Here is a 26,826-nt window from a genome sequence, read left to right on the forward strand (position 1 = left end):
GCTCCTTTCACTTTTACATACTTTCTTTTCTGCCAGCTCTTAATTTGGCATGCTCATTGGTGCTGAATGAATTGGCTGCACCGTACTGAAACAGCAAATCACGCACACAATGAACATTAATACTTCCAGCATGTAAAATACCCCTTACACATCAGTGAAATACATGTTTTATAAATTAAACTGAGAATGCAACCATTATTTGGCACTATATTAGGAGATTATGAATTGCAGTTTATTGCAGTGGCTGAATGCCAGCCCAAAACCCTCCCAGTCTTGGATCACCTTCAGCAGCCTTCAGACTTTCACTCTGCTCTGCTGGATGCTATGTGTAGATTTCCCCTTTTTGGATTATAATATTTATTTTTTTTTAAACACTGGGGATTTAAGCTTATTCTAGTGCCGAAATTGGTGGCGGTGCTGCAGCAAGGGGCCAGGATACCATAACTACTGGAGAGACTACAAATCCCTTAAATGCTCTGGTAAATCTGGACCTGAGAGTTGAGCAGGATTAAGGACCATTAGGTAACATGGAAACTCACTGCAGTCATTGCATAAACTCCTGCTAATATGAGAAGTTTTTATGTCAGGGTGTAAATAATCCTAAACCAGATCTGACCACATTAGTATTTTACAAGTGAAGAAGCAGAACGGAGAGATGTGGAAATGGGACCGAGCTGTGAGTGGATAAAGTGGTGTTATCCTTCAGCTTTCCTGCAGTTGTTATTTCTTTCTGTGACTATCAATAAAACTTTACCTTAGCAGTAACTCACAGGAGATGTAACTGGTAGGAAATTAGATTCTCTGATATCTTGATATTTGCTGCTGCAATATTATATGAAAGGCTAGTTGGCATCTGAGACCCCAGTCCTTTATGTTGGGTCATTGTGAGTAGACCCCGTGTGCCCAGGGAGGCAGTTTTACCATCAGGGCATTGCTAACTACCTGACACATTAATTCCATGGTATTTGCAACGACCCTGGGAGCCTTAATATTTCAGCCCCATTGGAAAGAAATGACTTTTTTCAAACCTCAGTTCAATGGCACTTGCCCGGCAAAGCAGAAGGTCCCTGCAGGACAGGCAGCATTTTAAGATTTCCAGCTCACATTTCAGAGCGTAAAGATCATCCTCTTACACGCCAGCCATGGCAATTCTTGGGAGCTAACATAGCTAAATACTTCTTTGCATACTACTGTATTTCTTAGAGGGCAAGGTTGTCGGTTTTGAAACCTTTTTTTAATTTGCATTTCAAAGTAGCTATAAAATATGAATTCCAGTGCAGAGCATTAGCATAAAGCCATTCAGTATTAAATATTCTGTCAAAAGTGCCAGGAAAAATTCCACAACTATTGCATTTCCATCTGGCAACATCTTCCTAGCCTGAATATTTGCATAAAATATTTCTGCAATAAAGAAAAATTATGAAACATAAACTCTTTATATTATTTCCAACTAGATAACCTCTTCACAATTGTATAAGTCAAGGAACCCTGCTATTGCAAACAAACTAATTCCCTCTTTTTCAACTATTTCAGAACAGTTTCATAAAACCCTCCCTACTCTATCTTTCATTTAAATGCCTAGGTGGATTTTTAAATTTATAAGATTTTTGGGTTTTAAGCCAATAAGAAATCACTGAAGAGAGGCTGAACAAGGTGCTCCTGTTCACTGCTGTTTGTGGGCCCAGTGCTACCTCCATTTGTGACTTAGGCTTCCCAAATTATTGGAGTAAGTTGGCGCACAGCATCTTTCCCCCCTAAGTTAGGATCAGATCTTTGATCAAGCAGGGAGTTAAAGTTGGACACTGAGCTAAATTCTGCATCTGGACTATGGTAAGACTCATAAGGAGAGTGGGTGAGGAGAGCAGCATGCATTCGATGCCCATTTGTCACCATGGCTTTCATATGGATTTGGATATATCTGTGAAACCCTCCTCCACACATGATAAATCAGTTTGCAAACATATATTAAAGATGTATTGCTGAAAGGAAGAGGGTCCTCCAGGCATTTAAGTATTAAAAGTCTTGACCCAACATTTCACATAGAGAAGATTGCTTAGTTGTTTGCCACCAACATCTATTATAATTATAATAATTCATAAAAGATATCACCATATTATACTCCGTAATAACTCTTTAGCCCAGTACTGATCTGGGTATGACGTTTGTAATAGTGGAGATGAAACCCACATTAAAACAAGGTAAATAACTTAGGCATGCTATTTTTTCTTTCCACATCACTTCACTGGGGATGTTATTCACACCAGTTTTCTGTTTAGAGCTTATTTCAGAAAAAAGGTCGTGTGCATTTCAGTTGCAGAAACAAGGAAGTTTAATGCTAAGCATATTTTCTTTCTTTGAACATGCACATTTGCCTAGTCTTTTCCATGATTACATGTCAACCTTCTAAGAAAAGGAGGAAGAAAATATAAAAAACCAATATGTTTGTGTATTGCACATGTCCATTCAGGTCATATGGAATAGGCAAACATCTTGCTCATGTGATTATAAGTAAATCCTCTGTTATAAACACTTCTATTAAAATATAGCTACATTTCCCAGTCATGTACGTCAAGGTTAATTCTCAAAAACTCATGCACTTTTCATGCTCTAAATGAAGTTCAACAGAAATTAAACTTAGCTCAGGCACAAGCTGTTATTTAACCAGTAAATAAACAGCACCCTGCGACACGCTCCCCAGTTCCTTACGGGGTGTCCTGGTTAACACCAAGCGCCTGAACTCAGAATAAGGTGACAGTTCAGGACTGCAGGCGACAGCAGCTGTTTAAAACACACAGAAAGAGCAAAAGGACCAACCCAGTCAACAGCACTGCAGCAAAAACACTGGGGGAATTAGAAATGCAGCTTGTCCCCACTTGATTTTGCTGTTCAGTGACTAGGGGACACACTAAACTACACCTTACACAGGGTAAAATACCAGCTCTAATAGCAAACTTATACTGCAGTTCCTTTTTAGTCCTAATTAAGGGGAAAAAAGAACAACATTAGGTTATGATAAAAATTACTTTTAACTCAACCGTGTATATAGCCTAGACTTGCACAAAATAATCATAGAAAATGATCCTTCTTTGAAGAACTACGGTTTGAGAACAAACCAAGATGCTCAGGCTGAAATAAAACTGCCCAGAAGTGATTCATTGCGGCATGTTTTAAGCAAGTGCTTTCTACAACCCTACCTCTCATTTAATATAGCTTTATGCTTATGTTGATGTAATAAAACTTTGTTTAGAGTGAGGCTCATGTTTCCAGAAAGAGATTCCACAAATTCTCAGGACCTTTTACAATGTTGGCATCAACCATTCAAGCACACAAGAATTACACTGTACAGCAAATGCTTAAGACAAATGACAGTGATGTAGAAGACTCAAATAATGCTCTTCAGTAATGTTAGAAAATATATTCATTGAAAACCAGTGGGGCTGGCATTCTTTTTTCATGGTGAGAGGGATTCAGTAACAGCCTCTAAGTTCTTTGGCACGATTACACAGAATACTATGTTGTGTATGCCCTCTAATACATGAAATAATGCTTTTCTGTTTAAGACAGTCAGGTCTAAAACAGAGGCATGGTAGAAATATATTCCCAAAGACAAGGACAGTTGAAAGGACATCTATAACACATACAGTATTCAGGAGCAAAGGTCTAGGGTTATGCTAAAGGCTCTTAGGGAAATTTAGTATGAACATTTAAAATTAAAATATCTCCTCATTGATAAAATGCGAATATTCTTAATTTTCTGGATCATTAAACCTCCTCCTGGAAAGCGAGTTAAGAAACTTTGGGGTATTTTTATAGCATCAAGTTGGGTTTAGGGATGGTCTAATAATGTGGTGGTTCAAACTCACATTTACAGGATATTGGTGCCCCCCCAGGCCTTCTCCAGGAGGGAGCAAGAGTCTTTCCTGAAAGGTCACAATTTGTGCACAAAGTACAAGTTGTCCGATTCCCTTTCATTTGGGTTAAGGAACAGCAAAGGATCTGTTTCATTAGAAGAGAATGAAGGAGTTCCTGCAGATGTACTTAACAACTAAGTATATCAGGATTAAACGTATTGGATGGAAATAGAGAAATGGAAAACACAAACTGGGATTTGTACATGCAAAATCTAAGCTCTTCTGAGCCTCACTTATTCTTACCATGCTGTCTTACAGAAGATTTATGTCTCAATCAACTGGGTTTGGTTTTTGTTGCAGATACTCAGAAAGCTCAGAGATGGGAAGGGACAGACAGATGTCCAGAGCTACCCAACAAGAACTAATGTAGCTCCACCTCACAAAGTGAATTTTAAAATTATTTCAGAAGAAAATAAGGAAAATATCTTACCATCAGGAAGAGAGACATCAAAATGGGCATGGAGTGGGCAAGAAGCCACACCAGGATTTCCCATGTTGCTGTTTACAGCATTTTGCCAGTCATTGATAAAGAAGCCATGGTCATAATTTTAATTGCTTGGCATGCCAACGAATGTAGCTCTGGACTAAGACCACTGAATTCTCCACAACACCTCCATGTTTCATTTCAATTTCCTCTGAGGTAGGAAGTCTGTTTCTGAAGTTTGGCTTCAAGAGTTAATCTTTGGGTTTTCATTTCAAGTTTGCAAAATTAAACACGAGACAATATAAATCACAAGCACTCTGAGCTGCTCAGGAAAGCGTGCAGCAAGTTTTTACAGGCTAGGGTAAACAGCACTGCAGTGTAGGAAAATAGAATGTAGTTAACCTGTAAAATATTATGACATGCTAATCTATTTATATTACATCATTGCACCTATTTTTCATAAAAATAAAATTGCTGGGAAGGATTTTATTCCTATATAGAAAACCTTCTCCTCCTTTCCATCCCCAAACTGCTCTTTAGAACAAGATGCTTCTTTTGTTGCTCACAAAGACAGTAATATTTTATCCAACAGACAGTACAATATCTAAGACTTCTGGACACTATCATAATCAAATACAATAATAATATGATATTCTTCTTAGCTCCTCAGAGTACTAAAGTCATTCTATTATTTTGAAGGTTGTTTGAAAGCATCTTAACTACATCTTTATTGAAGCAACATAAATGTCTTGAAAGCTATCTTGGTGTGAATGTATCAAGAATACTCTTGAAATTCCTTGTTATACCTTGTACCTGAAAATCTATTTGAAACGTATTCTACCGTATTGAATTTCTGTCTGAAACAGCTGATTTAGGCAGCTGATAGAGTATGGCAGGTGCCCCATTCATTGCGTTATCATTTTATACAGTCTCTCCATAAAGGCCCCAAGAGAAGGATGTACTGTCTGTCCATGAGAAATAATCCACTGTCTGTGGCTTATGGGAACAACAATAGCATTTTAAATACCTTGGAAAGACCAAAGCTTGGGCATTTACATTATTCTAGCAGCATTTTTCTAGCTGAATGGCCATATTCAATCTCACAATGAGAGGAGTAATGCAATTAAACCAGCTCCACAATGAGGAACTGGAAACATGGGTTTTAGTTTGAAAAACAAAAGCTTCTAAATTTTAAAATAATGAAGCAACATGACAGTTGCACACGATGTGAAGAATGCATTATTAGACACAGCAGTAAAATGTCAAATATAATATACTACAGCAACATTCTACAGTTCACCTATGCCTCTTTTGATACCCTGTACTCATGTATTTCCTGATGTTAACTGCTCATTTTTGCTCCCACCAACAAATTGCCAACTGTCGAACAGGAGGAAAAACGTTTAATTAAATGTCCCCTAATAAGGAGCAATTAGAGCAATCCAAGCATGCCCTGCGTAAGGCTTTCTCACAGGCAGGTGGGCTGAGAGCTGGCATGGTCAACTCAGCAGGCAGCAGAGCTTTCTCCAAATGGGATGGGATGAAAGCAAAAGGGTAAGATGTCAAAAAGAGTAAAACCATCCCAAGTGGGCAAAATAAAGTCCAAGATTTCAGAAGCCACCACTGAGGAAAAGTTTAAACCACAGTCAGGTGGGATAAGGACATGACAGGTGCATTGGCAAAGTTCTGGCCACAGCCTAGGTCCTCAGGGACGAAACTCCAGGAGTTTGTGCTGTCAGTCTGAGCGCAGTTTTAGGTAGCGTGGCAATGATAAACAAAATAGTACTGTATAAAAGAGCATGAGGTGAGAACAAGGAAATGGGAAACTCCTTCAAATTTGACTGTTACATGGGTAGGACAGCGGAAGTTTTAGGATACCAAGTGGAAGCGGCTCATAATGGCTGATACTTTAGAGGCAAGTGAGAGAGTGTCATAGAAGTGGAAAAAAGAAGGGATTTAATCTCCCCTGACAGTATAAGCTGCTCCCACTGCATGCTCAGTAAACACGTGTTTGTTGGCTTCGCTGTAGGAAAAGCATAAGAGGAAAATGGTCAAAAGCAGTTAGTAGCAACACACAAAAAACCCTAAGGACAAATAAAGTTGTAAAAGAAGAGCGGTTACCCCTGCAAAGGGAAAAAAAATAGAACCCAACCAGAACCTGTTCCTATTGCAGTCATGGTTTAGACAAAACGGAATATAATGTATATAAGTATATATTGCTATAAAAAATTGGGTTCTTTGGAGAGCCCAACCCCACTCTAGATATGAAAGTATTTTCAAAGACTTTTTCCCAGGGAAAAGCAGCAACCTTCCCTCAGCTCTAAGCACTGACGAAATGGGTTTCATATGCAGGAGACAACTAAGTGATACAACCAAACAAATCATGGAAGTAATTCATAATACAGAATAAAAACCAAAGGTCCACTGCTATCCTTAGATCTCTTGAAAGGCTTTGAAAAAGTAGGGTGGCCTTGCTAGGAAATACTGTTATCAGAGATGAGGTTTGGAGAAATTATAAAGACCTAAATAAATGTAACATATGAATCTCCATCTAGTAGAATAAAAGTTAATGAGACCAAATCCAAAAGATTTCAGCTACAAGGGCCAAAAAGAAAAAGTTGTTCTTTATGTCCTATGTTGTTCTTTTTTATTGAAGTCCCGAAACAGTCACTTCAATGCAACCAATCCAAAAAAGCCCCATAGCTTATTAAACCAGTAACCTAGAATGAATTATATTCATAAATAAATAAAAATAAACAAGTAATTATCTCTGGATAGGGCAATGTTACCAGCTGCCACCTAACCTGTTTTTAATGAAATTCTATGAACTCAAGGCCATAACATCAATTATGTTAAATCCACCCAAGGATCCATGACTAGAAAGACATGTACGAGCTTACGCGTTCCAAACACAGGAGATCGTTGGGAACAAAACTTCTTCAACTAGAGAGAGTCAACTTCTTTCTGTTATTTCAAGATGGGGGATTCCCCCATCTGCTTTCCCTTCTGTGCAGTCAATTCCCCAGTGGCTGCCACATCCCTCACGGACCCCACGTGCCTGGGACTGCCCCCCTGGCTTCCACATTGGGCAGCTGCATCATATGCAGGCTATAGGTGTGGTCCAGAGGGCATGGTGCAAGGTTGTGCTTGAATCTATGCTATTTAAACCCACAATGGATCCATGACAAATGTTAGTGAACACGGGAAATTAGGTGATAATTTCATCTCCAATATCCACAGTATCACTTCTCTAACAATGACTAAACACATCAGAAAATTGTTTAAGTAAAAAAAAGTATTATTACCTCAGGGAAGGATCGCTCGCAAAACTATTACTATTAGCACCTAGTTGTGCAAGAACTCATTTTGGAAACAATTCTCCTGCATGTTAGTGGCACGGAGAAATAATATATGATCATTTTTAATAGAAAAATCAACAGGCATTCTGGATCAAGCTGGTTTTATAAAGTAATTTGTTCTTGGAATCTGACCAAGGGAAAAATGGATAGATAACATGAAGAGGTCAACCAACCAAATAGTAATTTACACTTAACAAATTCGAGTTATGACTAAGATTTGGTAATTCCTGTACGGAAAGTTCATGTATCATCTTAATGTTAAAATGAAGACCTTTGCAAAAGTAGTCAGGGCTTCTAAACTGCTGTTCATAGCAAGTCAATTTGGGTTTAGCTATGCTGAGCTGGGGACAGCTGATAACATCAGCTTCCTGGTTCTGCTGCTCTGTGCGGAGTTTATTCTGTTTATTGAGGTGTGGTGCTGGAGGGATGCTGAGCTGCCGGGCAGCAGGCAGAACTGCCAAACCTTCCTCTCAAAAATCAGTGCCCATGTGGTCTGGGCTCACCTCTGCCACGCACAGAGCAGATGGGAAATGAATCACTAACAATGAGGCACTTCTCTGCTGCTCCAGTTTGGGATTTTCACTAAAATTATAATGGCTTTTTTTTTTTTTTCATTGTGAAACAATCCACTAGTTTGAGAGAAATTGCCTAAGAAAACAGGGACTTTTGCCTTAAATGCATTCCTTTGGCAGAACTGTTCAGCACATTCTGCCTCCTAAAATGTCATATACGTCTTACTAATGAACTTTAGCTGACCCTAAGAAGTCATTTCACATGCGTAAGCAGTCAAGCTGGCTCAAAAAATGTAGTTATTGCAATAGATTTAGAATCTCCCAAAGACCAGGCATGGGGTTTTCTGTTTGGTTGCTTAAATTCATAGCAGTGAGAGAAATAGCTAAAATGGCTAGTATTTATTCATGCAAAAATACACTTTTCCAGTATATTTAATCTAAAAATGTATTTTATGTGCAGAAATAAATACTTTCCACTTTGGGAGGATATAAACTGAATCTATTTGGAGAAATACAGTGTTCTGTAACAGACACCATTAAAGTGATGCTGCCACTTTTCAGTGTCGATATAGCCACTAATATAATTTAATGAATCTGACTCAGGCTCTTTCAGTAGGGTTTTCCCTACATACTAATAAGTTTCCATTATATGTATTTTATGCATTTAAGTCCTTCTGGTCCTACTAATCATGACCATATTGTCTGTTATTTCAATTTCCTTGTTTTTTTCATTTTTTTGGCAACATCAGAATATAATTAATTCCAGTGAGTGAAGTTAATTGCTTCACGGAAAACCTGCAGTTGGAAAACTCTTGGTTTCAAATAACCTAGAGTTGGAGATGTACCACTACATACTCTTCCCATACAATTGATGGACGGAAAAATTAACCAGCAACAGGAGTTGTTGGAAGGAAAAACAATTTTGCAATCTTATCTTCTCTGTAGTAATTTGTAGCCATCACGGAATACCATAACAGACCTCATGCATGAGATAAGCAGTTGTGACCAAGGCAGTTGTAGGGATAAATGGACACGTTACCTGCAAGATGCTGCCAGGTCAGAGAAAACCACAGAGAACCTCTGCTCAGCTTTTAGTTTTTCCTCTCTTTCCCATTCCAAAGCCATTCTCACTTTCTGCACTGCTCAATATTTGCTTCTACAAATCTGCGTATCTGACCTCTGCTTTCTGCAGCACCGTCTCTGCACATGAGGAGGGACAGATCTCTATATTTTGAATTTGCCAAGGCCTGCTCTTCCCCAACATGTCCTAGGAGCCAGGATGAGCATGCTCTGCTGTATTCTCTCTTCATCTATGCTCAGATCTCAAACCGTCACCGACACACAAAGCTAGGATCTCAGAGAGTCTCATTAGTAACTACATATTTTAGTATATTTTATCTGCACACCCTAAACAGCACGAAAAGACCTGGCCTTTTCAGGTCTAAAGAAAAAAAATCAGACCTTTTTCAACAGGAGAAGGATCAATTCTCAAAGAGGTTGCAAATACCATTATCAAGACTCACTGGCCGCTGAGCATACAGCTTTTGTCAGTGCTCATGGTGTGCTACCCCAGTTGCCAGCACAAGAGCCTGTTGGCAAATAAGTGTAGAGCAATGCACACCCCCAACCCAACTTTAGCTCTGTTCTACATGAGAAGAATAACATATAGAAATTAAAGAACAGATGTATAGAACATCTTATAAAATGGTGAAATGTGATTCTGGGGGATGTTCCTCAGACGCAGGAAAGTCTGGATTTTCAAGATGTTGCCACAGGGCTGGAGAGAAATCCTCCAAGAACTTTCTGTAATGTTCTTATTCTGCTCTGCACCCACCCGCTTGATTAACCATTAAAAGTCTTCATTACTATAATTTTCGTTTTTGGGGCCTGGCTTTGCCAAAGACAGGATGTGGAGTTTCCGTGCTGTGGAAATAAGTAAGATATTGTAGATAATTTTTTTCTCTATTTCTTTGTCTTAGAAAACATTTATGAAGTAGCCAGCCTAATTTTCTGAAGTGGAAGTTCTGAAATAAATCCATTACTCTTAAGACCTACCGTCAGTACCAAACAGGGTAATCCTATTATGAGACATCACACCAAAGCCAGCCCCATTCCAGAAGTATAATGAAATTGTTTTCAGTTCTCTCAAGCAACAGTTCTCTCCCCGCTGAATATTCCCACGAAAGCATAGTTCCGAAATGTCGTTAGACATTTTGTCACCAACTAAGATAATTTTTGAATTGATTTTGCTGCTACTAAACTGCAATGTATCAAATTGACTAACCACATTGATAGTCAACATTCAATATACACAACACAAAGAAAAAGAAACCTATTGGCGTTCTGATACCACCAGCAGAAAGGAGTTGAGAGGCCCCTTTTGTATCCCCGCATTTAAGAGCCCTGTGGGACACTGTTGGTAAAAGAGTTAAACATACGTAGTCATTCTGGATTATTTTGTACATGTACACATATATACACAAACTCACCGCAAGAACTGTTTCTACGTAAAATCTCCATTCAAAAGATAAATGTCATATTAGGCTAGAAGTATTATGTGTTATCTACTTATGATTAGAGCTGAAATTATCTGAAGAAAATTAAAGAAACTGAAAATAACATTTGTTTCCATGTTCACTTAATTTTGAATGTTATCTTATAGCCCACTCCAGCATTAATGTTTCTCACAAAATCATCAAATATTTCATTTCTAATTAAGCCCGTTCCATCTCAATGCTGGACCTATCTTCCTTATCTTTAATTACATTTCCATCTATGTTATTCAAAAGCAAATACAAAGATTTGCATGTTTGCATTATATAGAAGTCATATTGTAAATATCTCTCAGACAGCTTCCTCTCTCCTTCGCTGTTCACAGATTCATGAAGCCAGACAGAGAAAAGAGAGTGTTCCCCATACCAATGCTTCACCTCCTTTTAGGTGTAGCTCTGTAATGACCAGAGAGATCTTGTTAGGACTGTACTGTCTTAAGTAATTTGGTAGCCCCTTCCCCTCAGCTGCTTCTCCTCACTCCTACAGGAGGTCACACCTGAGGAAAGTCACCAACATCAGCATAAGCACAGGCAGCACTTGCAGGTGTGGGAACCTATAAACACACAACAGCTGCAAGCAGATTTTATTCTACTTTTAGAACCAAAATTTTAATGCATCACTGAGCAAAATGAATGCCGCTTTGAAGGTAACACACAGGGGAGGAAGGACAGCAAAGCAAACTGGGCTTTTGGTGGCAGAGGTAGTTCAACACTTGGTCTTTTCCCAACTGGACCTGTTCTTTCCGTCTTACTACCTTTGTATTACATGAAATCTGCTCTTATTTCATAAACCTCTTAGTTTTGGATTCATTTTGCTATGAGGGCTCTACTAATCCATTCGAGACAATCAGAAGTAATAATTCTTCATTTGACATTCCAGAAAAAAATGATGAGGTTTTCTGGCACAGGCCTCGTTATTGTGCTAGAGTGTGCTTTGGTTTGCAAATACATAAACTGTTATTATCATTAAGAACATTAATACATTTATCACAATTAATGTCTCTGAGACTCTTTGTAATAACGAGTCACAGATTCATAAGCAGTGAATCAAGTCACACTTTCTGTTTGGCACTGGAGCTCAATGTGCTAATCATCACAAATTGTATTAGCTGGTGAAGTTCCACCTAAACAAACTACCACCCTCCTGCTAATACTGCTTGGTTGGTGCCAGAGGTAAAAATCTATTTTACAATCCCAGCTCGTACTGTTTACTACTTTAATCCTTGTCTGTTTAAAGCTACACAGGATTACTGGTGCATGGTCAAACAATTCCTGTTAATAGTTTAATATTTACTCTGGGGAACAAACTAGCCATAGAGAAAAGCAAGGAAAGTAATACTTAGCTTGAATGAGGGCAAAGCGACAGTACTTAGTATTACTAATTCATTACAAAAACACAATTACAATTCCTACTCTCCTTTTCAGAAGAATACTATTTTTCTCAAACATGTCCCTCCCACCAGAGCTGCATTGGTCTCAGTCTCAGACAAGGCAGGAATTCTGTTTGGAAAGTTAGACCTATTTTTTGTTACCTAAATGTGGAACTCTAATTTTACCAATGTATTTTTTTAATGCATTACAGAGTACTCATTTATTTTAAGTAGGACATAAGGGCAGGATTAGTGTGTAGTGCTGAAGCAGATGGAACTGAGGAACAGAACAGAAAAAGCAGGAAAAACAGAATTAGGGGAAAAGAATTAGATGAGGGTTGTCTTTTCAACCAAGAGAGAGAACCTGCAGTGGCAGGTCTATTTACTGTACCTACGCTGTACTCAAATTAAGACAGAAAATATTTGCAGTTTCACACAGGGGGAGGGTGTGAGCAGGGGGTTACTGCAGGGGTGTTGCAAGCAGAAGGGGAGGTAGGAAATAATAGAAAGGGAGAAAAAACAGGGGGTGGAGGAATGCAAAAGTACTGTTGTGAAGGAAAAATAGTTTCTTTCTATCAGTGTGGAGAAATGTCCCAAAGACCGGATTTTAACTTGGCCTCCTTTCTGGGTGCACCATCTTCAGCCAGCTATTAGAGTTTAGCTTCAGGGTGTCAAAAGGAAACCAAGCTCAGAGACGGGCACTGCTCTGATCTAGTAAAAACTAAACATCTCCATGTTTTGTGTCATTATGCCACAAGTCCTGCATCAGAGCAGCATTTATATTTCAGGATGGCACCAAGATGCAGATTACCACAGCCACAGATTTACTGGATAGCTGAAGGAGTTACTGCTGGAGTTGGGAGGAGAGCAAACCCTACCATTCTTTGTGTACCATGTGGTTTGAGCAGGAAAACACTCCTGATGGCATCTGACTGCCTTCTACCACTTGCCCTTTTTATATCAGTGTTTTAATTACAGTATGTTGCAAAATCCTTTGAGACACAATTTAGCAGGAAACATGAAGTTCTTAGCTGTAATACACAGACATTTTTTTAGCCTCCAAAATGAGTGAAATGAACACTCGTACAATGTCACAAATGGGGACAGTCTGCCTACAAGCCAGAGGGTCTAAGGCCCATCAGAAGGTTTAGGGTGGAGAAACCACTATGGCAAGTCCATCCTTTTGAATCTTGAAGGCACTATTTTGATTGAAGGCAGGTTTCATTTGGAAATGTCATATTGAAAATTATGTCAGGCAGGATGATGTATGGCTTTCCATTAGAGTGAGAAAATAGGATGAATTAATGGACTGTAAGAATGTCTTCAATCTTGTATGTTGAATTCCATATATAGATATATTTTAAATAAAGCTTTGATGATAATGCAAAAAATCCCAACACCCGGCCCGCAGATACAGGCCCTGGAGCACTGGGCTCCATCTATGTTAAGTCAAGAGAAGTTCTAAACCAGCCATGATGGAGCCAAGGTTTTACCCTAGAGCTTTTCCTTGCTTCTAAATAGCACTGCATTGCAGTATACAAAGCCAAGATCACTTTAGCTAAAAGTGACAAGGTTTATAAGTATATGATGTTAGAAAGCATTCAGGACATTTTTTTTTCCTAAGCCATAAGGGTGACAATTTCTGGTAGAGCAAATTAAATATGAAAATACATGACATTGTCCAAAACTCTTTTTCAGAGAACTCTGTGTTTTTGAACTCTCAAACTCTCAGGCTACACTGCAGTCCCAGGTCACCAGAGGTAACCATTACTAAAACAATGGAATATATTTCATCCAAACAAGACCATGTTTAAAAATAGCATCTATTAAAAGGCTGATAATAGCTATAAAGGAAACTAATTGCTATCAAAGAGTTAAATAATTTTCAGCGAGCAGCATGTGGTAACAGCATGGCTATTTTTTTTTCTTTGTTCCATCTACAGAAGTTTGCAAGTTACGAAGAAAATGTTCTGGACTGTTGATTTTCTGGAGAGATACCCACCCACACATTATGACTACTTGCACATTATAAATTTTATAATTTAATGAAAAATAGTCACTTAAAATTCTGCCAACAGTGACTAGTTATGGATTTTAGTAGTAAATCTGTATGAAAAGGTTACTATTTCAAATTTGCAATATAGAAAATTATATACACACAGGATAAGTAGTGGAAGCCAGCAAAGCTATATATGCACCACTATTACATTGTATAAAAAAAAAAAAATAAGGCAAGCTTTTATAAAGAAATCAAACACCTTGCATCTTCATATTTTGCTACTTTATAAAGGATCCCTCCCTCCCCAAAAACAAATTTAGTGAATTCTGTGCTAACTCTCAGTAAAAATATCTTTTTGTTGCGGCCCAAATTCCCCAAGATACAAGATAAGAACTCCAGCCAGATAAGAGGCTTAATTATGAGCAGAATGAGCTGCAAACATTTTTTTGCAGTTGTCTGTGTTATCTTTGATTCAGTATTATGCTCTGTGTCCAACTATTTCATTCCGATTCCTGCTTGTTACTTTTCAGAATCACAGAATGTCTGAGGTTGGAAGGCACCTCTGGAGATCACCTGATCCAATCCCCTGCTCAAGCAGGGCCATCTAGAACAGTTTGCCCAGGACTGTGTCCAGATGGCTTTTGAATATGTTCAAGGATGGAGACTTCACAGCCTCTCTGGGAAATCTGTGCCAGTACTCAGTCACTGTTACAGTAAAAAAAGTATTTCCTAAGATTCAGATGGAACCTCTTGTCTTTCAGTTTGTGCACATTGCTCTTGTCCTGAACATTAGAGGAGGTACTTGACACTGTAATTAGCTTAAAGTAACATTACTTTTATTGTCAATAATAACCTTGTGAGACAAAGTAGGAATCTGGTCTTTCATGTGGATTTGGTTTATGTTGCATTTGCAGCTAATCCAGCTTGTAGGGAGGTAGGAAGACCTTGGAAATTACTTTCTGTGACACCAACCAATGGAGAAAGACTAGAAAAATAACCATATGGTCGCTTTTGGAAAAGTATGCTTCACACATTTATATCTCTAACAAGAGTACTTCTTAGTAGAGAGCAGCCTATTCAGGCGCTGCGCTCAAATGAAAAACAATCATTCTACAGAATCAGTTATTACCATCCTCGTGAACATCAGAAGGAACGTTACTAGCAGAAAGAACACGTGCTGTGTCAGTATTCCTGGGCAGGAATGAAGCCGTTAGAGGGAGAAGTGCACTAAAGGGCAGCGAGCACCCGGACCGGCTTGGGGGGCAAGGCGCAAGGGCGAGCCGCGGGACTGACGCTGTCCGAGGTGCTGAACCGCCACGCTGCCGCTGTCCGCCGTTTTGAACGGCTCCGGGCGACCCCCCGGAGAGGGAGCGCTGTCCCCGCCATCCTCGGCTGAGAGCAGACCCCGAGGGGCTGCGGAGGAGGCGCAAGGGGTCCGGCTTCTCTCCTCGGAAACTCTAGCAGGGTAGGAGCTCGCTGCCAGGGGAACACGTTCTCCTGGACATATAACTTCGTATCACGCACAGTGGAAGCCACTTCTGCCCAGAGTGGAACAAATTAATTTTGTTTCCATGCCAATCTTTCAGATTAAAGTAAAAAAAGAAAAAAATAATCAAGATCCCACTCAATTCTATAAGAACTCTGGATGCAGGTATGTCTTGCACCAGCTTCTGCTTGTCTGTTGAGGATTATCAGGTTTTCTGTGACTTCCACAGATGATGTCTTTGCAACTGAATCATTTAAAGACACACAATGATGTCATCATGAAAATAGGTCATAACCACAACCACATGCTAGTGGGACATGTCTAGCATCATCTTTTTTTCTTAGTAACTATAGATACAGTTTATTTCTTGAGAAAAAAAAAGCAGAAACTCAGTCACATGTCACATAGAAGGGTAAGTTTTGCCACCTTTCTACACAATAAAAAGAAATAAAGTATCTATAAGGAAGAATATTATTACTATTATTTGCCTCGCTCCTAATTTTTTGATTAAAAATAAACATGCAAAAGGGAAACAACAGAAACTAAAGACAGTACAGATACTGCTTGTGTGCTCCTAATACTATAATCTGATAAGTCATTGGCAGCAGGTCTTTTCCAACAGTTAGGAAACTGCCTGTACAACACATACACGGTTGGCAAATCCTTTTTTTGCTAGCCTACAAAGCAGTAGCTGAACAAGAAAAGTCTGTTTGCCATCTCATCACTCAAGCTATGTCCTTCGTCTGTCATTCTGCCCATTATATCAGTTTTCTACTGGGAGGCAGGCCCAAGGAAATATTGTATGCTATAGCACAAATACTTTGAGATAGCCTCATCACTTTTTGCCCCCCAATGTCAAAGATGATTTATCTGTTTGTAAACAGAAAGCATGACCCATTACCTGATAATCTGATCTACCTGAAAGGTTCTTGGAGTAAGAGGGTAGTAAGCACTCTGGCAGGAGCCTAGGGAACTAACAGTGCTTTCACATACATGTCTTAATACCTGGACAGAGGCAGCCTTTGTGAGAGTCCTTCTAGGGCTGGTGGGTGTAGTTTATGTCAAAGAAGAAAGCCAAATGAAAAGAGGACTTGTTTTTATTTCAGGTGAGGCATTATTAATTATGGGTCAGAGTCAAATCCAGATAAAATAATGCAGCAGAACAGGCATTTTTTAAAAAGAAAATTAATTTGTTTAAAACACGAGACGAAATCTCATTGTGAATGTTCACAGACCATTGTCTTCTTAAGTTTACCTTCAATATACTAAAAAGCAAAATTCTGGACTTCATCAACTCTACAATGTATATAATACTTCAGCCTTAGTATAATTTTCTGGTTGTGAGAGGATTTTAATTGCTTTTCATTGTGCCCTATTTTATTTTGTGCCTTGTGTTACATCTCACAGTCATGGCAGATGTATTGCTGTTAAAACAGCAGGAGTTCATGTTGATTAGATGTGAATCTCAAAGAAGAATATTTTCAGCGGTAAATATTCAGATCAAATTCAGTGTACTTTATTAAGCATAAAAGTATACCTTAAAACCACAAAACTTTTCCAAGAGATGCATATGTTACTCTTCAAATAATTTTCAAGAACAGTAATCACTCATCTTGCTATTTCAGTCACTGCATGCCAGAAAAGGCTTACCAATCTTTCTGTTTTTCTTAAACTATATTATCTGCAAATATGTTTATTTTAAAAGCTTAGTAACAGAGCAATTGATTTCCAACTACTCGAACTGTTCAAGGTACCTGTCATTATGAGTTTGAATTAAATTATCTATTTTCCTCAGTTGCCATTCTGACCAATCCTTAAGCCAGAAGGAGAAAGGCAAAGGTGATGTCAGTCAAAAAAAAAAAAAAAAAAAAATTAATCGTGGCCTTGTTTACTACCTGGTACCTTTGAGTCAGCAAACGAAAGGATGTGCACAACTGTAATGAAATGCTATTGGGATGAGATGCTGAGGCTTCACATGGAAGAGGTATATAAACCACCCTAAAGGAAAAGTCTTTTTCTTTTAGTACCCACAATAATTCAGTGTCCCACAATCCAGAAGACACTGTTCCTCTGCTATAAAATTAAGACAAAATTTCACATGGGAGACCTGCCAGGAATTATCAAGACCTGGTGGTAACAACAAAAGTAAGGAATTCTTTTAAATGTGGGATTCTTTTCTTCTGAATCTAGTAGTTTCTTTTCTATTTCACAAGTTACTTATCAGTATTTCATTTTAAGAGCAACAGTTTTCTGCAGTCATGAAGGCAGATAGCTGATCCAAAACAAGTTCAAATGTTTGATTCAAAGGTATCATAATTAATGATTTATCAAGCTTCTGAGTCTTAGAATCACACAATTAGGTTGTCTTTCTGAACCTAAGCTACAGTTTTTTGAAGCCAAATGCATAAAAGATATAAATGATATTCAGCAAGTCAAGGAGAGCTCCTCTATCAATGAATCAGTGATGAACTGATTGATTACATGGCCAACATTTCACACTGGCCAGAGGCAAAGCCCATTTGCCTAGCTACCCCCATCTCATGAGAACCAAATGGCTTTAAAAAAAAATAAATATGAAAACTGCTAACCATGAAAATTGTGGTATGGCTGACCAGAAAGCATCCTCGCTGCTATTGAGCAGAGTAAGAACTGCTCTTGGTACCTCCACTTTTAGCTTCTTTAAAGTTACTCTAAAATTGTTGCTTCATGTTTCTGTAGTTACTTTCCTGGCTGAGACAATGAGGAAATGTCATATTTGATGAATTCACAAAGTTTTAATGATTACGAACAGATAAGTGCCTGCATATCAAGAAAGCACAGCTACTGTCAAGGCTCAGGCCATCATGTTAAGTCCTCCTGATATTAGTGACTTGTGCTGGTGCCCTCCCCTCCCACCCTGCACACAAGCCATGCATATGCTGACAAAAGGCCCCACACCTTTGATTCGTGGCATTTTTTACTTTGAATGCATGTTTTTCACTGGATGTAAGTGTCCTATAGGTTTAATTACTTTTTCTACATCCTGTTTGCATATTTTGTCTTATTTTATAAGACCAAAAAAAAAAATTTCGAGGGCAAGAGAGGAAAAATGCTTTTGAAACTCTGAATTCTCTCAGTCCTAGTATTTCCCTCTTTACCTTTACAAATGACTCAGGAGGTTTTTAGTAATGTTGGAAATGAGCTCAAAGACCTTGTCTTTCAACTACAAATGATCAAACATCATTCTTAACTCCCCAGCTGCAGACTGCCCCTGCTGACACTCTCTGTTGTCCCCCACAATAAACCTTGGGTTTAGGTATTATTAATCCAATTAAGATTTTCAAAATTCTACCTCACCACAACTGCTGGTCCCACATACTGGTAAAAATAGGTATTTGGTGTGCAATACTGTCCTTTTGCAGTGGGAGCATTTTTTAGCCCGTAGGCTCTCATCTATTTTTTGGCCATGAGATCCTTTCTGTCTTTCATTATTCAAGTAGCCAACTACTTTTTTTGCCCCCAGGAGTGTGTAAGATCCAGCTGAGGATCCAGCAAAGCTGAACACTGGGAGGCTCATGTTGAGAAAGGAAATTGAAACCCTGGATTAGATTTCAGCTGAATTAAGTGGCTGTGTTGTGACAGGGGTTTCTCAAAACACTTCATAAATTTCTCTCTCTCCCATCTGCATCAATGCTTTTTGCTAACATATTTTGGCATGCTAGTTGCTTTCTCCTTCTTTGAAAAAGAAATGGGAAAACCTCTAAATTTCATTCTGACTTTCTCCCTCCAAATTTCTCAGAGGAAGATTGCCAGACAGCAAGAGAAATTTGAGGGACTCCATACTGCTCAGCACAGCATATTTTTATGCAAAGACTGGGCACAGACCTATCTTTTAGGGCATCAGCAACACTGCTAAGGCAAAAGAAATGGCATTATAATGAAATTGCCCCATTTTTAAAAGGTCTTGTTCTGGAATGTAAGCCAAACTCAGGACTTGGCAAATGAACGTGTTTGACTGCTTGGTTATTACCCAGCTTCCCTCCTCTGCTTTCAGCTTGGGTCTTGTCAACACAAACTTAGAGACTGTAAAATTACAGATGGGTCCAGCAGCAGTTTCTCTGCTCTCGTATGTTTTTTTCTTCTTCCTTAACTTTACCTTATACTAGAGCTGAAATTGTGGCTCACAGAACAAATGTTGCATTTAATTCTATCCAATTCTGTTTGGTAAAGACAGTTAATTACTTTCCCATTCATGTGTCAACAGTTCAAGGTTAATTGTCCCTGTTATGTTCTGGCTTTATCCCTGCCCTGCCCTAAACCTGACAGTATCAATTCCAAAAAAAGAAGAAAAATATGTGACGTTTGCCATCAGGAAGACACATGTATCAGACAGAAATGCTACTGCATTAGATCAGAGTCTGTCCTTAGCACACGTGTCCAAGGACTAGCAAGGAAGACCCAGCCCAGCTCTGAGAGGCACATGCACTGCTGACATTTCTGTGTGCGCACAAATGCGCCCAACCTCACACTGCAGAAGCTGGGGCCACGATCCACACAGGACCAGCAACGTTTTACTTCATCAGAAGAAATCAGGAAACAAAACTACACCAAACAGTGTTGCTGCCTTTTTGCTTTCTGGCTGTAGCTGTTCTCAGACCTTTCCCATACAACACCTTCCCACCAGATTTCACACCTTCAACTGCCTCCCTCTTGGGGCACCTGCTGAGCTTGCACAATAAAGGCTTCTCCTCACCTCCTTAAGCTGCGTTCAAGATGCCCCACAGCACATTCTGATGCAGATAGAAAAACATCTAAAATCAGTAGGTCTGGTTTTGAATGGTTTGTGAGGACCTTGGCAAGCACAACAGCATTTGCCTGGAGTCATAGAGCCTCATCCCAGAACCAGGGACCATACTAGACTTACAAGTGTGGGTCCTTCACAGCCTCAGGTATTGCAATCATCAAGGACATGCTAAATAGGTAGGGGTTCCTTTGCCTTCAGAAATGTCCACTGACTTTGAAGGGCTTGGCACTAGAAAAGTGTAAGAAAATATTCCCATTTTCCTTTGCATTAAAAAAGTAGGGTGCAGAAGTGAGATGAGTGGGTGCTGCATTAATACAAACTAAGTAGCAATTCTGGTGTCCAAGTTTCATTTTCCCACAAATATATAACTCCCAGACGTATTCATTTTACCCCGAAAGACCTGAAAGCATTGAAAATGCATCCTTTTCCAAATTAGGTTACTGATGGAGCCTCCCTGTGCAGGGTACGAGGGGCCTCTTGTGGTGGCCGAGCGGCTGGCTCAGCGCTCCTGCATGGCAGCCAGGCTCCAACAAATGCCAGCGGCAGAGAAAAACGAGATCCAAATATATATCTCTCGTTAGAGGAACCTAACTTGTTTAATACATGAGGCATTAGTCTATAACCCAGTATTGCAACCTAGTTTATCATCGTGGTCTCCAGCTACGAACACAAGGGCTCTAAAAATAAAACAGTACGCTCTCAGTAATATTTTATTAAATGCTGTCAAATCTAATGCAGCCTGCCTAACCACTGTGTCACAAAAATAATAGCTGCTGGAAAAGCTCACCGAACTTCAGTTTGAACCTGGTTTAATGGAGGAGAGATTCAAATTGTCCCTGTAAGTCCAAGACCAGAATTCTTAGCATAGAACAGCTCTGTTGTATCTGTGAGCCTGCCTTGTGCTTTACATTAGGTGGCATTGCTTCAACTCTGCAACTGAAGGCAGACTTAAACTTACAAACGTCTCTTCCTTGCACAAGGGCTCCATCTACTTTAAGAACCCCACTAGAAATGGTTTCTAGATTTCTGTAGTGAACTCAGATGCTACCAAATGCTGTCCCATGACTGGCGACAGAGCTTCATATAGCTGACCAACATGGACTCCTAGCAAGGATCCAGACAATCTGTTCACACCTCTCCTGCACACCTCAGTCGACTAGAGGGACATATCCTATTTTTATTTAGCTGGTTTAACCCACACGGGGGCAACTTCTCTCTCCTGTATTTTTTAAAAGCTATTAAATTATTTCACGTGCTCTAATCTATACTTTCCTCAAAACCGATGCATTCTGTCACAAAGCTGAAAACAATATTTATAGGGTCTATATCTATCTGCTGATTTATTGACCTAAAAGATTCCACTCCAGAGACAGTCAAAAAGGCACTTGTTTTCAGAAAATTGGCCTCCGGCCACTAGTCATCCAGTCTGCAAGGTGGCATGAGTATTTATTCCAAAATCAAATGTAAGTTTTAATCCCTAGATCAAGTTCTCTAAGTCTCTTTTAGGGAAAAAACAAACCCTACAAACCACATCTATTTGTAGGAAAAGTACCATAATTTTGGTTTTCTGGGGAATAGAAAGTGCTAAACACATGTGAAGATCTTTCTGCAGAAGAACACAACACCTTTTGGAAACATCTCTTCCCATCAAGAGCACTGCTAATATCTGCTGTGTCCAATACACAATATTGCTAAGTTCCACATCTAACATACATGGTCACACATTCAACTGTACCTACAAGAGGCACATCTGCTTGCAGGTTCCTTCCAGACAGTACTACTTGCCTAAAAGTCCCTCTTTCATGATCGGCTCAAAATTTAACTTTCATTAATCCAAAGTCCTAGAAAGAAAAACCAAAAAACCCCCACAAATAGGAAAAACGGGTCCCAACACTGTACTCACCGGTGTGCTGCTGTCGGAAAAGGTGTTCATGCTGATGGACCTGCTCATCTTGTCCGAGGAGAGGGATGGTGGGGAGGGACTGCGCTTCTCCAGCTGCTCATGGTGGGGCAGGTCCTGGCGCTGCAGGTACTCACGCCATGCTCGCTGGATACTGCCACAAACACCAAGGCACAGGGTTGGGAGAGGAATGTAGCAACAAAAAAGCTTTAAAATATACATTCTTGACTGAAAAAGTGGGGTTTGGTGGTTTGGTTTTTTTTGGTGCACTTCGTTTTCCCATTTGGGTAATGATCACATATAACTACCCTCTGTAGGTCTTATTTTAGCCACTAATAGTATAACTTGAAGTATCTGTTAAGCAGAAACAATTCTTTATTTCAACCTACAGAAGTGATTTAAATTTGAGACTGTACGTAATTCAGCAATTCTCTTACATCTTGCAAAAAAAATTAAAAATATGCAATTATCTGTTTAAAAGAACGAACAGCCTTTATTTTATATTTATATCAGCTTTCAGATTATAAAGCAGATACAGTTGGAAATTCAGAGCTAGACCAGTATCCTTTAAAGTTTCCTCTGTCCTGGGTGTCTGGGGACTTAAAACCTCCTCCAAACCAACACATGGGGATTGCGGTAGGAGCTCTGCTTCCAAACTCTAAACTTTTACCAAGTGGCTAGAACCTGATGTGAAATTCTGCAAAGAAATTCCATTTTCCATGCCGGCTGGTGGCCAGAGCAGCTCTCACCAGGTGGCAGTGCCGGACCGCCTGTGCCGGAGAGACCAGTGAGAGATTCTGGGAATTAAAAATGTGTTTACAATAGTAACAGCATTAGCACACAGTATGTGGCTGTTTGCACACAGAATCATCTGAGAACTCTGCAGAAAAGTGGAGCTAAGATCTGACCTGAGCCTTGGCTGTGTTACTGCAGTGCAATGAGCTAGAAAAAGCTCCTTTTAGGATTTTTAAACAATGGAGAGTTTATTCTCTGGGATATCAAGTCAGTAAAACCTCCGGTGTGTCTATTAATCAGGTAGAGTACCCTAACCTTTGTTTAAGTTGTTCTCAGTGGTGCACAGCTCCTGTACCGCTCTGCCCAGGTGGCTACACAGGGAGCAGGTGGGAACCAGCATTCCTCCACCCTGCCTGCTCCCAAAGAGCTTGGCACATTCAGCACCCAGCCTTGCTGCTGAGGGGCTCCCCAGGAGAGGTCCCATGCCCAAACCCCACCTGGCCCTGCTCTCACTCACAGTAACTGCATCCCAGGGCAGTGCGGAAGACAGTGCTCCTTCCTGAAGGAACATTACCATGTGCTTTATGGTTCAACCCAAAAGGTCCAAAGACTTTGGCATGGGTTTACTTTGTCCTAGGAATACTTTTTTTTTTCTTTTTTTTGCCTTGCTTTTTCAATAGTCAAGATGCCATTTCTGCTCCCACCTCCACAAGCCAGAAGAACACTTAGACACTTCGCCCCCAGCCACCACTGAAGAGGCATTCGATCCCACATTGGCACGTCCAACAGGAAAACGGTGCTTCTTGGCTTCACAGGAGGAGGGGGAAGTTCAACACTAGGACACCTACAACTTCTCATTGACTACCTACAGTGCTGAGAACTCCAGAGAGTGGGAAATGCCTCTTGGTGTGTAATTTTTCCTAGTCAGGGAACAATGCTCCCAAAACACATGGCATTTTGAACATCTCAAAGTTGAGAAAATAAAATACATACATTTTGTTTGGGTTTTTTCTTTAGAAGAATACCAGATCAGAAACAAACGAGCATTCATTACAGCCACATCAGGACAGGTGCACTTTAGAGCTAGTCAGGTAGGTTAAGTCCTGTGTTGTTTTCCTACAGGAGGTTTAAAATGGACAGCAAAGCTCCCAAATGTGAGTGCCAACACTGGAGCTTTCAGTAAATGCGTTTTTCTTTAAAAAAATCCCCACATCTTCACACCTCAAGCATTTACACTTCGCTTTGTTTCAGTTTCAAGCTTCGCTGCATAATATATACAAGTAGTATTTACGTGTTTATATTTACATGTATTTTCTATTTTAAAGCTCGAGAATATACTGAGGTTAAGTATATTCCTTCCAGAATAAGTATATCCCTTCCAGAAACCTCTCTGAAAGTTTATTCTTCCATCTGGCTTATATTTGCATGACTAAAAGATGCTGGCTTGATTTTAATTTGAAACTTCATGTCCTTTTAATATTTTAATATAGAATTAATATTTTAAAGTCCTGTATAGCAAGTTATCCGTAGCTTTTCAACTGAAAGTGAAATTCAGTACGTTATGTAGCAACGCATCCAACTCAGTGTCACAGAATTTTGTCACAAAGTAGTTTGTGTAGTGTAGTGTTGTTAGCAGTAGTTAGTTGTGTAGTGTAGTTAGTAGTAGTTTGTGTAGTCTTCAGCATAAAGAGGTTCATACTTTTTGATGCAAGTGGAGCCACGTTAAACTTTTGCTGTCTGCTGGGAAATCCAGGGGCACTGTGTTAGCACAGAGTTGGTGCCAGCTGGATGGAGTCAACGCTTGCACCAGGGTTGTTGTCCTCTTCTCCAACAGACAGGTAGGTAAGTTTTAAGTTATATTCTAAGTATTACCATGTGCATTACAGCACAGTGAAACCTTTTAGAATAACTGATCCCATGGTAAACTACGTGGGAAATGTATTACAAAGGCTAAATTTATTGCATTTGGAAGCTGGGGAGTTCATTACCAGAACACAATGATGTTTATCTCTTCCTTCCAGGTGGTGCAGCTAGGTGTCATCTATGTGCCTTGGCTGAGTGCTAGCAACTGCCACACTTTCCAATAAAAACCAGCCTTTTTAGTGTCATATAGCTGTGCTGCAGCCCCCAGCACAGGAACCCTGGTCCCCTCAGACTTACATCTCCATCGCCATGCAAACCCAAGGACTGCTCCTTGCAGAAGAGTCCTGTGAGCTGCCTAGGGAACTTTAACCAGGATTCACATTAGATATGAAAAATATCAGTGAAAAGACTTTTGCTTGCTCCATACTATACCTCATCACTCTCTAAATATATGAAAAATCTAGCAGATTCTCAACTGTTCTTTAGTTTCACTGGGGAAATGACAAAATTAGTGCGACACTGAAGTTTAGTGTTTGAAATTCAATTCAAAGAGAACATTCACAGGCTCAAAGGTAGAGAAGAGCTCAGCTTGTGAAATAGAGGGTTTTTATACTTAGACAGGAACACATGATGGATATTGTCTGGGTTCTGCGGTTTAGAAATCAGACAAACTCAGCTGCATTTAAAGGCAGATACTTACATTTTGACTTTTGATTCCAAGGGCTGCAAGTTGATACGATATTTTTCGATATTATTTTCTTCATCCATGGTGAGCTGATGGCTATGGAATAGAAAAGAAAATGGGCTTAATGTGTCTCAGTGTGACATTTTTGCAATCACTGTGAATTCTGAAATTTTGACAAGAACGTACAAGAGCTGCTTATTATAAGGTGTTGCTGTCTTTGGAAGAAGGCATCTGCATCCAGCCATTTGACTGTTGACAAAAAGTACCAATTTGGATCCAGTTTCCAGATTGGAGCTTGCTCGAGTCCTTGCACTAAACCTTCCAGATGCCACAGCTCCAGAGACAGGCACACCCAGCAAAGAAGCTACCGCAAATAAAAAAAAACCACTAGCAAATAATAATAGATATTCTTGCTAAATTAACTTTCATCCCTGGGGCTACGTTTGAAAAGCTGGAGAGTAAAATGGAAAGTAACAATGGTAATGCCGATAGCAAACGAATTACATCAGCAAAAGCCATACAGGAATATGAAGAAAAATTCTTTGTAATAAATGATGACCGAGGAATTGGTGCTGCAAACTGATCATTTTGAGAAAGCAATTTTAAAATGCTAGAAGATAAAAATCAAACATCTCAGGACGCTGCTTTGGATGGGACTAGCAACATGTATGAAAGATCTTCGCATGAAAATTTGAAAGATTAGACCCCAACCTGTGGAATTATTTTGAGACTTTACTGGACACTTAATTACATCATTCAATCAGCAGCAGTTTTCAGAAATTATCCTCCTGTAACTGAAAATAAGAATCGTTTATGGGAGAGGTGAAAAATCTTGAATATTTAGTATATTACCAAGTAAAAAATGTGGTCTATAACAAAGAGACTGCCCCTTAGAATGGGCTCGTTGCCTTATAAAATCCATTTTACTTTACCCCACGTGAAAGACTGCACAAATTGCACATTTACCTTTGAAGGAAGTTTTTGCCATCATTGACCTGTTCCAAGGTGTGCTGGAGCCTTCCGACTTCTTCCTACAGGAGAGAAAAACAAACATTTCAGTGTGCTCATGGGAAGCTCTTAGTTGACATTGGAGATTCCCCCTTCAACCTCAAGATGTTGTGAACCAACCGCTATGCAAGATAGTCCCTCAGGTAATGCCTGCAGAGTTGCTTTCAAATTTAAGTTTCTGAAATAACTACCAAGTAACCAATATATTTATCAATATGCCCAGCACAAGTTTGAAAGAG

General features: G+C 39.6%; 1 protein-coding gene across 1 annotated transcript in view; it reads right to left on the bottom strand.

Annotated features, from left to right (window-relative positions):
* Nucleotides 1-25,662, bottom strand: part of SCHIP1 (schwannomin interacting protein 1) — a 132,449-nt gene extending 106,787 nt beyond the window's left edge. The window contains exons 1-2 of the mRNA XM_074153458.1: nucleotides 25,595-25,662; nucleotides 22,300-22,450 (exon numbers count right to left, since the gene is read on the bottom strand). Coding sequence (XP_074009559.1) covers nucleotides 22,300-22,450; nucleotides 25,595-25,662 — 219 coding nt within the window. The remainder of the gene's footprint in view (nucleotides 1-22,299; nucleotides 22,451-25,594) is intronic.
* Nucleotides 25,663-26,826: the final 1,164 nt, after the last annotated feature.

This window comes from Numenius arquata, chromosome 9, assembly GCF_964106895.1.
Source record: "Numenius arquata chromosome 9, bNumArq3.hap1.1, whole genome shotgun sequence".
Classification (NCBI taxonomy): domain Eukaryota; kingdom Metazoa; phylum Chordata; class Aves; order Charadriiformes; family Scolopacidae; genus Numenius; species Numenius arquata.